The sequence below is a fragment of the Gobio gobio genome, assembly GCF_949357685.1.
Source record: "Gobio gobio genome assembly, chromosome: 9".
NCBI lineage: Eukaryota > Metazoa > Chordata > Actinopteri > Cypriniformes > Gobionidae > Gobio > Gobio gobio.
In genome coordinates, this window is record NC_137115.1 from 9,469,601 (window position 1) to 9,484,328 (window position 14,728).

The 14,728-nt window shown below is 36.1% G+C and overlaps 1 protein-coding gene across 1 annotated transcript; it reads left to right on the forward strand.

Annotated features, from left to right (window-relative positions):
• The first annotated feature begins 1,699 nt into the window (after nt 1-1,699).
• psmd8 (proteasome 26S subunit, non-ATPase 8) lies at nt 1,700-8,335 on the forward strand. The gene is made up of 7 exons (XM_079825786.1): nt 1,700-2,083; nt 2,639-2,711; nt 2,822-2,924; nt 3,579-3,744; nt 3,843-3,943; nt 4,037-4,148; nt 7,533-8,335. The coding sequence occupies exons 1-7, from the start codon at nt 1,973-1,975 to the stop codon at nt 7,668-7,670; spliced, it is 804 nt and encodes a 267-aa protein (XP_079681912.1). The 5' UTR covers nt 1,700-1,972; the 3' UTR covers nt 7,671-8,335.
• The last annotated feature ends 6,393 nt before the right edge of the window (nt 8,336-14,728 follow it).

Genomic DNA, 14,728 nt, shown 5'->3' on the forward strand with positions numbered 1-14,728 from the left:
TATATATATATATATATATATATATAAACATGAATAAAACTGTTAATGTTCCTCCCCAAGAAGCACATTTTCCCACAACAGTTAGATGGGGGACTGAGTTTGAGGATGGACTCCCTCCACAATAACAAACAGGCGGTTGTCTGTACAGCTTCACCTTGGGTCCGGATGTTTTTATGACAAAGGAGTCTGTTTTGATGAAACACTGGGGGCTGTGATTGGCCCTGTTTGTTAAACATCACAAATAAGGGGTGGTGCGACCTCAAGCATTACAGTGGAGGATTGGCTTCTTTGTAATAAAGGCTAAAATTAACCATTTGCCCCCTCGCAAAAAGGCATTTTTATGAAGTATGTATAAGGGGCGTGGTCTTCCATATTGTTTACCCCCATTGATTGGTCGCATTTGAAGTTGTGCTTGGATATTGCTTACAGTTAAGGGTGTGGCTTGGACCTTTAAGATTGTCCCTGTGCTTGACTGGTGTGACAGAAATATCGCAATGAATAGATGTTCATCCGCCACCACCCACTCCTTTCTCTGAGTCTCCCTTCAACTGCGCATGTCTGCAGTCAATAGAGACGTCTTCTTTCAGCCGTGTCATAACCGATCGGGGCAATAACGCGATCAATCACAAGCCATTGTATCGATATGTTATTACAAATATTCAGTTGAGACCAACCTATCATTATTTCAGGTTCTAGTAATGAAGTACTGCACTAACGGCACTGCCTACAGTGTCCAGCAGAGGGCGCCGATGCATCATTTTATGACCCCCACCAACTTTAAACGGGCGCGTGATCACGATTAAAACTTCAGAATTAAACATCTATTTTCTCTGAATGGCCATGCTCGTTGTGGGTTTGCTGTTCTACCTCCAACGAGCGATTCTGTCAATGCACATTATAAATTGCGCACTTGCAATATATATTTCACATACAATTATAACATGGGCCTACACATGAACTCGTTTTAAATGATAAAACTTTAAATTATACTGATATTTTATCAGCTATGTTCTAATAATATAATATCACTACTAGGTTTCACTTTATTTTACAGTGCCCTTGATACATATTTTACATGTAGATAATAACAATAACAGTAGGCTGAATTATGCATAATTACAAGCCCTAATCCTAACTTTAAACCCATAGTAAGTAGATGCTGTTAATTAATATCACTCAGTACTTAAGTGTATAGTTAATTACAATGTAACAAGGACTCCTTAAAGTAAAGTGTAACCTTTTCTTTACAAAGTACAGTTACAATCAGTTCTGTTCACATAAATAGAATATAAATTAATAAATAAATTAGTGCAGTCAAACGAAATCACATCCAAAATTAAAGTTTGTGTTTACATAATATAGGTGTGTGTACTGTGTATAATTAGTATATATAAATACGCACACATACATGTATATATTCAATATATCTTTTTTATATTTATTTATATATATAATTTAAATTATATGAGAATATATACAGTATATATACACACACATTATATATATATATATATATATATATATATATATATATATATATATATATATATATATATATATATATATATATATATATATATATATATATATATATATATATATATATATACGTGTATGTACACAGTACACACACATATATTATGTAAACACGAACTTTTATTTTGAATGCGATTAATCGTTTGACAGCACTAAAATAAATACATACGAGACTTTACTATGACGCAAGGTCAAGTCGTTCTGTCATGTTTTTAAAAAATGTGATACAGCCAGTTGTACTATTACTTAATCATCATATTTCAAAAGGGGAAACTATATATTCCTCAGACAAACTGCAGTGGTATCACCCAAAATCACACCCCCTAAAATGCCATTTATCCGCGTTTCCTGGTTTCCATGGTAGCACCAACATTCTTTACGACAGCGTACTGCCGTATTCTGACAGACCGGTGTCGTACGTTTTTGCAGAATCACCATGGCGTCGGTGTTGAAAGAGACTGCGGGCTTGTATGAAACGTTGAAAGCTGAGTGGAATAAAAAGAATCCAAATCTTAATAAATGCGGTGAGATCCTGAGCAAGCTAAAGGTACGCTCGATGATCTGTGACTGTAACTTTACTCCTAAACTGCAGAAGTGAGCTGTGGTTGTGGTGTGATGAGCAGTTAGCGCTAGTGCTGCTATCTAACGTTAAAACTACCCAGTCCGCTTGATTCTTATTTACCGACGAACTCGGTATGCATGTGTTTTAGTTTATGTATGTCATAAAGTACAGTTGATATTTTGGCGAGTTCTTGTGTGGCTTTGGGTGTGTTCGTCGCCAAAGTAACGTAGCAAGTTAGCTAGCAGACAGCGAATTCACACAGTAGTGAAACAAAATGACAGCGTGTGTGAACTGATAGGCCTAATTCGTTATAAGTTATATATGTAGTGTTTTCTTCTTCTTTTACAAATTACAAACTTGTCTTGCAAACCTTCTTATTTAACATGTTGATTAATGAAGATAGCTAATGTTGATAGCTTTCGTCATTCTAACTTTATCTATTGTCATTCATTCTATATTAATATAATCTCAAATTTTATAAATCAGTCATGTTTCATTTAATTCCTCTCGTTGTGTTGTGGTGGATTATTATTTTGGTAGATATCCCTGTTGGAATTGAACTTTCTACCAACTACTGGGACCAAACTAACTAAACAGCAACTTATCCTCGCCAGTGAGTATTTATGAAGGGTTTTTTACAGCTGAAATAATATATATATATATTTGAATTGCTTTAATAATTTTATATTAGTATAGAATTCATATTTATTCTTTTTCTCATAGGAGATGTTTTGGAGATTGGAGCGCTATGGAGCATCCTGAAGAAAGACATCCCCTCCTATGAACGCTACATGGCTCAGCTTAAGTGTTATTACTTTGATTACAAGTAATGGCCTTTTTTTCTGCTCTTCTATTTGCTCACTATCACGTATTATATATTTAATGGACTAGTTTACCCAAGAATGAAAATTATCCCATCATTTACTCATGCTCAAGCCATCTTTGGTGTATATAATATGATTTTCTCCTTTCAATAAATGCCTTCTGAAGTGATAGATTTTTGTTAGAAAAATATCCATATTTAAAACCTTATAAAGTATAATCACTGGCTTTCGGCAATGGCCGAATGAGTTCCGGCGGAAGGGTGACCTCGCTCTGACCTGACGTATGAGTAGCCTAAGCATAGGTGAGGATGATTTATAGTTTGTAATGTTTTAAATACGGATATTTTTCTTACAATAAGCGTCGCTTCAGAAGGCATTTATTAACCAACTGGATTCGTATGGATTACTTTTATGATGGATGGATGCACTTTTTGGAGCTTCAAAAACTCGGGACACTATTCAATGCCATTACAAAGCTGGGAAGAACCAGAATGTTATTTAATATAACTCTGAATGTGTTCCGCTATTTCCTATATGTACTGCATTCTGTATTTCTTTCAAAAATAGTTTGGGATTCTTAACAGTTTCAGCACGTTTTGCTCAGCTGGCTTTTTATTTGCTCCTGTTACACTTTCCTCTCTTCTTAAATGTCACAGGGAGGATTTGCCCGAGTCGGCCTACAGGCACCAGTTACTGGGTCTCAACTTGCTCTTCCTGCTCTCTCAGAACAGAGTGTCTGAGTTCCACACGGAGCTGGAAAGACTGAGTGCGAAAGACATCCAGACCAATGTCTACATCAGACACCCAGTTTCATTAGAGCAGGTGTGGGACACTTTACTCGTCACTTGTATTGAGTGAATTGGACAATGTCTGTCTGTCTGTTTAGTTTGTTTTCTTACCTTTTTGCTGCTTCATTTCAGTATCTGATGGAGGGCAGTTACAACAAGGTGTTCCTTGCCAAAGGAAACATCCCTGCCGAGAGCTACACTTTCTTCATTGACATTCTTCTTGATACCATTCGGTAGGTTTATTTGTAGTGCTAATAGCCAAATGTAGGTGATGAACCATGTTTTGGACTGTTTGGTCATTTAAATATGTCGTGTTTTGTTTGTAGAGATGAGATCGCAGGTTGTATAGAGAAGGCATATGAACAGATTCAGTTCAATGAGGCCACGCGGGTGCTTTTCTTTTCCTCTCCAAAAAAGATGACAGAATATGCGAAGAAAGTAAGTGTTCCCTGTGTTGGTCAAATATTGATCACAAATTTTGTGCTGAGGATTAATTGTCAGTCATACAAATATTTTTTTTGTTTGTCACTTGCAGTTAGGGTGTGTTCACACTTGGCATGTTTGGTTCGATTTAAAACAAACCCTGGTGCTATTGTTCTGTTAGTGCGGTTCATTTGAATCAATTTGAACGCTTTCAAATTAATTAGCTTTCCTGTAGCTCAAACAGTAGAGCATGGCGCTAGCAACGCCAAGGTCATGGGTTCAATTCCCAGGGAAAGCAAGAACTGACAAAATGTAAAAATGTGTACCTTGAATGCAATGTAAGTCGCTTTGGATAAAAGCGTCTGCCAAAATGCATAAATGTAAATGAACTGTGGTCCGGTTTGAATAAAATATGAACAGAACACAGACCAAGGACCGAATGCTCAAGCACACCTGTTTTTTCCCCCGTCATAGTCGCAATGTTGCCCATCACAGTTCAGTACACGCATTAGCGGATCACATAGTGTGTGACGGAGGGATTCCTGCCGCTGTTTTGACTCCTTTACACATTTTATAAGCGTTTAACTGGTCAAAATACCATCATATGCAGGCTACGCACATACAACAAGCTCATTTATCCCAGCACACAGCATTGTTTTGGATTTCCGTCATTAAATATAGCCCCGTTTCCACCGAAATGACCCGGAACAATTTGTCCCAGGAACTCTTTTTTTTTCCCTCAGGCCTGCTGCTGTCTGCGTTTCCATCGTGGTCTAAAGTACCGTGAAGATTAGTCTGGTGACGTAGGACTGCGCTTGACTTTCCAGTTCCCACTGGATTTCGTCCTTCACATTTAAGCTTAATAAAGCCTGAACCTAGTTGCGAATAATCCCTCGTATTTTTTAAACTCCATTGTTGATTCGAATAGTAAACAACTCTTACTGCACACATCGCACAGACTTTTAGGTTGAAATAAAATCAGCATGTTCAGCGCACAAGTCCCACCCCGCAAAGTTCCTGAACTTTGAAAAAGTACTACCTCACGAGCAGGGCTGTTTTGAGGGGGACATTTTTACTCAGAACTTTATTTATTTAGGCCTAGTTTCACAGACAGGGCTTACACCGTGTCCTAACTACACGCGACGCTATAAGATTCCAGCGACAAGCAACTTGTCTGTCCACACCAGATGAGACTCGACTACAAGATGCACAAAAACCACAGCCAATCAGAACGGCATGTGGGCGGGCTCTCGCGGCAAGTGTACGGCACTGGAGATTAATCTTGACGGCACTCGTAAGGAAATGGATAAACAATCAGTCACTAAAACGATCTTTGTCACAGAATATACTTGTTTGAACATTCTTGTTTCCATTTGTTTAATATTTCAAGATCTGAGGTGAATTATCCATTGTTGCTTTTAGTACGACTCCGTTACAGAGCTGAGAGCACTAAATGATATTCAAAGTCACATTACACGCTTTTAACATTAAATGAAGCACATAAACATTACTAGAGATTATGTTTTGTGTTGTTGTTCCAGCCGCAGAAATAGAAACCGTTTCTAAAATAGAATCATTGCGTGTCGCCATCGTGGCTGGTTAGGACAAAAACATGGAAAAGACACCTTTTATCGTGCGCCGTGTGTAGTTAGGACACTGTGTTAGACTAAGCCAGGATTAGGCCAATTGTTCAATTAGGACATTTAAGTAGCTTTAATTAATGTGCTTTAGAAAAAAACATTACTAGTGCAGGCCTCGACATTAGCGCTTGTCCGGGACAAGTCGAATTTTACTTGCCCGACGGACAAGTGCTTAAATCTTCAAAAACAAAAAAATATCTAGGGAATCACCCAAAATGTAAGAATGATTCTGCATTAATTTAGTGTAAGTGGCGATTGATAGTGGATAATAATATATAATGTAATGAACTGATGGTAACAAGCTTGCGCTGTTGACGCTCACGCAGCCTCTCGAGGAGAAATCACAACAAATCAGCGCCGCTCAAACAGAGAAACTCAGTTAATATACTGCGGTTTTTATATTTTTAACATATGATACAGTTAAGCAACACCACACGGGCAAGAGTGTTGTTTTCCTGAATACCATCACGACTGAAAATGTGACACTGATTTCATATGACTGTTCCATAAACAATTAATTAACATCAAGTCACTTACATTTTAGATGCAATATTGACTGTTTTTGTTCGGTTTCAGCAGCGAAAATAGTTCCAAACAAAGATCACAGCAGAACCATAACTCATTTCACAGCAACTGAATGATTCAGCGTTTCAAACGAATCGGTTGAATCAAAGATTCACTGACCTATTCATAAACGACCGCCTATTTCTTGAATGAATCAGCCGTTTGAACGAATCTACTCAATGACTCGCTCATTAAGACGGTCACCTGCCGCCACCTATTGGCAGATTAGTTTCATGTTTAAACATTCTTTCCAACGCAATTTATTGATCAAATAAATTAATATAAATTTAAAGCTGAACCAAAGACTATATTTTTTATGATTATGGAGAAAAAAAGCCCTTTATAAAAGGTCAAAAATATCACACATATGCAGATTTAAATATGTCAAAGCTGATTGAACACTGGTGAGAATATTGCTTTAGAATAAATCACACACACACACACACACACACACACACACACACACACACACACAAAAAAAGTAATAAAATACAAATTTCCGGGCAAGCACATTTTTTACACGGACAAGGGAATGACAGATTTACTTGTCCTGAGGACAAGCACATGAACAGGTTTAATGTCGAGCCCTACTAGTGTGCATCTCAAGACAAAACGATGGCACTGGCTTATTTGAAGATCTGTCAGTGCAAGTTGCTTTCAGTTAAAACAGCTCAAACATTTTAGTCTGGGACTAGGTTTAAGCCTTGTCTGTGAAACTGGGGGTACATTTATTTTTTTGGTCCGGACCAAACAAACCAAGCAAACCAAACTACAAGTGTGAACCCTACGTTTAATGTGTTTTTTTTTTCCTCTTGAAATTGTATAAAATATAAAAATTATTATAAAACATGCCCATATTATTTACCTTAATACTGTGAGAATTAATAAGTTATCATTTATTTGTAATATAATATTTAACATTAAAACCACAAACCCTCATTTTGTGTGAAGGATAAACCTATTTTTTCCAGCTGCTATTTTTTGTGTTTATATTCTTTACTCTGCCAGATTATGACTCCACTATTACATATATTATGGCATTTCTTTAAGTTTTATAATTGAACGTTTTTTTTCTCCAGTACTTGGGATTTAGATCAAATAACCAAAATCTTATGATTAATCAGTAATCGCGCACACACTGTTTAATCTCATGAATAGATATTATGTTCATGGTTTGGCTTTTTGTGCTCTGCAGAGAGGTTGGACACAGAGTCCTGATGGATACTACTCATTCAGTACCCAGCACCAAAAGACAGAGGAAGTGAACATCCCCTCCACAGAACTGGCCCAACAAGTCATCGAGTATGCAAGGCAGCTGGAAATGATTGTGTAGTGTGGATCTAGCAGCATTTAGACACATGTATACATAAAGGTTCACATTTGTTTATCCAAATAAAACCATTGTACAGTGGCCATATATCTGTACTCAGTTCAGACACACCGGATGACACAGCCGCAAATAATAGCTCTCAGAGGATGAGACCTACACTTTATCAATATCTACCTGTATCAGGGTCTCTCTGTATGATTGTCTGTTGGGTGTGTCATCTGTTTTCAGGAACACTCTTGCATTTCTTATCTAATGACTGGGTCTCAAAAGGAAAAGTTTTTTTGGGGGGGGGGGTGGAATAAACATTTAATCTGTCTTATTTTGAATATTCACATGTTGTTCCTCTCAGCAAGGTTTGATGGTTTTTATCAAGAGTGAGTTTGGCATGCTTGAGATGGATGTAGCAGCAGCTAAACTTCAGTGTTTATTCATTCTTGCCCAAGGAGTGTTCATTGAAATATAATACTCTTTTGCCCCTGCCTTGTATCCTAGCAAAAGAGTGATGATTGAGGTTAAAAGTTTGCAGATGTTTTTTAATTGGTAGGATAACATTTTTTTTGTCCTTTAATGGGATGATCTCTCCCCTAAATTGTCACGAGGCATTGACCATTCTGATAAATAATGTTTTTTTTGTGTGACTCTTTTATAAAATGTCTTCTGAAACACTGTATGAGTAGCATGTTATCATTTACATTGTGCTAGTTAGATGCAGGAATTACTGTGAAAGGTCTCATGTAAAACAGTGTTTATTCTGCAGTAAGTAGGTCTGACTTCTAAATCAAAATATATATTGTCTGAACAATCACAGAAGGAAGTCATTGTTTGTAATGGATGTTCATGTTCAGGCTAGACAACAAACATTAAGATGCACATTTACACACATGGGTCGAGGCCTGTTTGCTGTATATATGCCAGAGCCCTTAGGGATGTACTTATGTTTATTTTCTGATTTCACAGTTGAATTCTGTTTTGTCTTGAACTTGGCACATGCTCGGATGTGTGTTTTTCTTGGCCTTTTTTAAGAATTGAAGGACTGTGGGGAAGCATAGTTGAGTATTGAGATTGGCTCAGTCATTTGGTGGTTCTCAAAATTAATGGTCCATTGATTCATATTAAGCTGAGGATGTAATGCTATTTCATGCATTCTGACTTATTTACACTCTTAAAGAGTTAGATTCTCATGCTAAACACGGCCAAAATATAAAAAAAAATTTGTTGGATGCATGACACAGTATTTCTGTGCCAAATGCACTCCTTCAGGATTCAAACAAGTTTCAGAAAGTTTTTTCCGAGTATGGCCCTGTATGACGGCATAAAGGGCGGAATTTCTAGCATGAGCACTTCTCCCAGATGAGCGGATGCGCATATCAACCAGAGCAAGAGCGCCAACAACAAGCTTTGTTCGGGTTACAGTAGCCGTCGGCAGCGCTGTCATTTTGTGTTAAAACCACAAAATCAACAATGTCACTAAAGAAGTGTATTTTGGGTTGTGAGGGAAAGAGCCTTGTTCAGCTTCCCAAATAACCCAGCGTTAAGGAAACAGTGGATGCAGTTTGTTTTTCCGGAGCAGCAACAGAGTTCTGCAAGTGTGTTTGTTCCATAGACTGTAAAAAAAAAAAAAATATGGACGAAGTGTCCGTGACGTCACCCATAGGATTCTGATGAGCCGTTTTGAAGCGCGAAGTATGGACGAGATGGCCGTTTCCGTCTTGGCAGCGCGTCACTCCCGGATAATAGAAAATGGGCAAAAAGGCGGGACGTGGGCGGAGCTTAAGTGACGCAATGACTAACAGACAGCAGATAAATGGCTATCCACCTGTCACTCGAAGTGGCCACGCCCTTAATTATGCAGAACTTTAATGCTTTATATAATGTAAACGAATGAGTTATAAAATAATTCACCCCCTCACAGTTGTCATGAAGGGCAAAACTAGCCGTATAGACCAAAAGCACAATTTGTACCAGACTGTAAACATGTTTTATTTTCTGCTGTGAAGTTGGACATTTTAACATGGAGCTCAATGAGATTCTGCTCCCTTCTGGAGCCAGTCCCTAGTGGCCAGTCGATGAACTGCAGTTTAAGTCACTCCCGTATTGGCTTCAAGAGAAACTGCGGGAGGTTGCCGCTTGGTTTGTTCCCTGTCATGAGTCGAAACCGCAGGCGGTGAGTGAAACTGCATCAAATGTCTGTGTTTTGTTGGCAATCGGCAGGCCCACATGGAATCTGCACGCGCAGAAAACTCTGCAGATTGTAGTGTCCGTCATTAGAGAAGCACACACAACCTCGTGCTTGATTGTGAGGGGTAGTAGGCTGTGCTTATTGATGTGAATTTTTTTTAAATGTCTAAAATAAAATTGTCCACGGAGGAGTTGTCTACAAAAATTACTTATTTATAGCTATTAAAAATAGGTAATTTATTTACTTCGGTAGGTATTTATTTATTTTGCTCTATTGTTGAATGAAATGAAATTGTTTATTTAATGATTTGTCAACAATACAATTGATAAAGCAATATTTTCTCTGTCTTTTAGTGGATGTAGCCTCTACAATAAGAGAGATCAAGCTTTGTTTGAAAAACAAGTTGTTCTATTTGGATTGTAAACCTTAACTAAAGTTAATATTTTATATTACATTTTTTAACACCATTTAAAACCAAATTCAGTGCAGAAATCACAAAAAAAATCCCACAGATTCCGTGTGGCCGTGGAATCGGTGCGCAAGTGCATATAATGTCAACAACACGAACGTATAGTGAATCAAAAGTGATCCAGGGAGTGTGTGTGTGCTTGAGATTCTTTAGCTCCGCCCACTGCACGCCTTCACGAGTTCGGCTATTATCGGAAAGAATCGGTAAAGCGTATCTGTCTTTTATAAATATGATAAAACTAAAGACTCTTCGGACATATTAATGATGCAATCCTCCTCTACTCAAGATTAACATGAGATGGCAGAAACTGTGTGTGTTATGTACACTTTAACCCTTGTCCCTTGGGGTCCAGCTGACCCCACTGGACTTTTCCTCCATTTTTTAAAAGTGTTCCCTTCATCTCAGGGCCATGAGACTCGGTGACTTTTCCTAAATAATCTATCTAAACATGCACAAAAAATCTGGGCTTGATTTGGTTGTTCCAAAGGTGTGAAAAAAAAAAATTACCGTTTAAGTCCCTCGGGGTCAGATTGACCCCACATTGAAAATGAATGGGAAAGTGTAAAAAATAAAAAAAAAACCTTTTTTGTCAATTTTTTTTTAATAAATCCAGTATAAATCTGAAAATTTCCACATTTATATCAAGGTCTGGTCCTAGAGCATAAACACAAAGTAGAACGAACTTTCTGTCTCATACACACACGCACACACACACATACACACACACGCACACACACACACACACACACACACACACACACACACACACACACACACACACACACACACACACACACACACACACACACACACACACACACACACACACACACACACACACACACACACACACACACACACACACACGCACACACATGTGTGTGACTGCAACAGAGAGCATTTTTATAGAAACTGGCAAATAAAATCAACAAAACTGGCATAAATCTGAAAGATTTTCATACATAAATGAAGTACTAATACTAGAGCACAAATGCAATATGGAACAAGCATGTTCACTCACACGCACACACACACAAACACAAACACAGGTGTCTGGAAATTTTTTTTGGATTTTGGCAATGAATGGGAAAATGTAAAAAATGCTTTTTTTTCACTTTGTTTGTAAAAAAAAAATCAACTAAATCCAGTATAAATCTGAAAAGGTCTACATTTATATCAAGATCTGGTCCTAGAGCATAAACACAAAGTGGAACGAATTTTCTGTCTCATACACACACGCACACACACACACACACAAACACACACATGTGTGTGACTGCAACAGAGAGCATTTTTATAGAAACTGGCAAATAAAATCAACAAAACTGGCATAAATCTGAAAAAATTCCATACATAAATGAAGGACAAATACTAGAGCACAAATGCAACATGGAACAATCATGAGAAAGAGAGGGAAAAGGGCAAATAAAAGAAAGATGAAAGGCAGCTTAACTTTTGCATAACTTCCCTATGGACCTCTATTGGATAATGTGGTCATTGCACTCTCTTTCTCTTTAACTATAATTCCTAAAGTTTTTCCACAAACCTACAGATGGCGGTATTCTATCCCTAACACATAGAGCAATGTCCAAAAACTATTTATATTTTTTTAAGATCATCATTCAAGTGATTTTTTCATAAAAAAATTATTTTTAATGAGCCAATTTATGACATAGTTAAGTATTTGTGCAGTAAATAGGTAAAAAACTACCAAATACCCACAAAAACACAGCATAAATGTATAGTTGAGAAGTAAATAAAAAAATGATATATAGTTTTCCATGTAAAAAAATTATATTTCCTTATGCAATCGCTCTGTAAAAGTTTGGGGTCCATCTGACCCCAAGGGACTCAAACGTAAACCCTACTTGAGGGGCGATTAAGGGTTAAAGATGCTTCTCCCATTGTGGACAACACAGTGGCAGATTCTGGATGATGTGTTGGTGGTTTGTCCTTTGGTGTGGGTCAGTATTGTGTCTACAGTGGTTGTGTTCTCTGGGGTCTTGCCTTCGTTTGGTCATTCATGCTGATTTTCCACTTGAGGTGAGGGAGGAACTTGTAGTGTCATCAACCAGTTGAGATCCTACAGTTGAGGGCAGAGCCAGCAGGTCATGCAGGGTTGATCTTTATTTGGGAGGATTCTTTTGACAATAAGGATGAGTCTCTTGTTTTATTCAATTCTATAAAAGACAACCAGGAGACGTTTAATTCAAAAGCTAATATCTGGGTTATATTCAACCAAAGTCTTAAAAATAAAGGTTATTATTGGCATTGTTGGTTCCATAAAGAACCTTTAACCTCCAGTCCATAAAAGGTTCTTTATAGTGGAAAATAATTATTTAGTTTGTTTTAAGTACTTAAAGGCTTCACTGCAAAACCTTTATATTTAAGAACGAAAACCATTGCATTTTGCATTGTGGTATTGTCATGATAGTTTAGCAAACTGAAAACACTTGCATTTAAATAATAATTTCAATTGTGCATTTTGCATTGCATTTCAAGACGAGAACAATACACAGAGCATACTTACATGGAATCAATGTGAGGGAAGTCAGTTTTTTACTTCCTTCACGTCCTTGTGTGCACTTGTTTTCACCCTCTTGAATTTGCTGAGGTGTGTGGCATGTTTTCTTGCACTTCAGCAGGTTGGCTTTAAGTGGAGCTGGTACCCAAGCTGGTGTCTTTTTGGTTGTAGACGCAATTTCCCTCGGCTCTTCAGGTACAATGTGTGCTGTCTAATAAAAGATCTGCCCTTGTTAGCACAGACTTTAACCTTTCCTCTCTTGGATCCTGTTGAGGGCCCTTCCTCTCTGTAAGGTTTTAATTTAACAGCATGTTATTGTGAATGCAGCAGCCGACATGTTGGAAAGACAGCGGTCGACATGTTGGCAACTCTCCAATCATACAGTTCATGATACTGTACATATTTAAGTATTTTAGAGAAGAATGGGGCCAGTTGTCACACGGGCTATGTCCCAGAAACTAAGGTTTTGAGTCAGAAGTCATTTTTATAGCAATAGTGTTTTATGAAAGGTTCAAACATCTAATTGCATCTTTCACTTTCGAGAATATCAAACCATATTCTGTTTTGACTAAATTACAAAGCCAAAATACAAAACCAATGCTAGAGAGTTTTGTCTTTTGACTCAAAATATCATTAGATATACTGTAGCATTTCACTTCTGGACTGGAATAATCTCACATTACATTATCTGCAGTTCTGTAAACTAAATTCTAAACCTAATCTAAAGGTATCCAGCTGAAAGAGTTGAATATATTGATTATTCATGTGATTTTTGTCCAACAGAAAAACAATTGTGTGTAAACAGATTTTTGGGTGGATATGTTTTATGGAAAACAGATATTATATTCAAGATGAATAATTTTTATATATGTATTATTCCAATGAAAATAAGTATGATTTTAAGTATTTTTTACTTTTATTTACTCCTTTACTTTTTGTTATTTTGTAGAAATTATATAAAATTATATATATATATACTAGGGCTGTCAAAAGATTAATCGTGATTAATCACATCAAAAATAAAAGTTTGTGTTTACATAATATATGTGTGTGTACTCTGTTAATTATCATTTATATATAAATACACACACAAGCATGTATAAATTTAAGAAAAAAATATTATTTTTGTATATAAAACATTTATATTTATATATATTATAGATTATATAAATGTATATACAGTATATACATGCAAATATTTCTTAAATATATACATGAATGTGTTTGTATTTATATATAAATAATAATTAACAGAGTACACACACATATATTATGTAAACACAAACTTTTATTTTGGATGCGATTAATCGCGATTAATCTTTTGACAGCCCTAATATATACATAAAACTATATATATATTAGTGCTGTCAAATCTATTAATCGCATCGAAAATAAAAGTTTGTGTTCACATAATGTGTGTGTACTGCGTATAATCATTATGTATATAAAAATACACACACAAGCATGTATATATTTAAAAAAATATGCTATATTTATATATAAGATAAATTATATATATATATATATATATATATATATATATATATATATATATATATATATATATTTATATATATATATATATACATACATACATACAGTGTGTATACATGTAAATATTTCTTAAATATATGCATGAAGGAATGTGTATTTATATATACATAATAACTATACACAGTACATACACATATATTATGTAAATACAAACTTTTATTTTGGATGCACGATTAGTGGATTAGCAAAGTTTTCCCCCAAAAATATTGATTAATCGCATCCAAAAATTATATATATATATATATATATATATATATATATATATATATATATATATATATATATATATATATATATATATAAATTTGGATGCAATTAATCGATTGCCCAGCACT

Bases quoted from the DNA above. Each gene is read 5' to 3' on its own strand.
- psmd8 (XM_079825786.1), top strand. From the start codon at position 1,973: ATGGCGTCGGTGTTGAAAGAGACTGCGGGCTTGTATGAAACGTTGAAA. The intron at 2,084-2,638 runs GTACGCTCGATG...TTATTTTGGTAG, and splicing joins AGATCCTGAGCAAGCTAAAG to ATATCCCTGTTGGAATTGAA. The intron at 4,149-7,532 runs GTAAGTGTTCCC...TGTGCTCTGCAG, and splicing joins TGACAGAATATGCGAAGAAA to AGAGGTTGGACACAGAGTCC.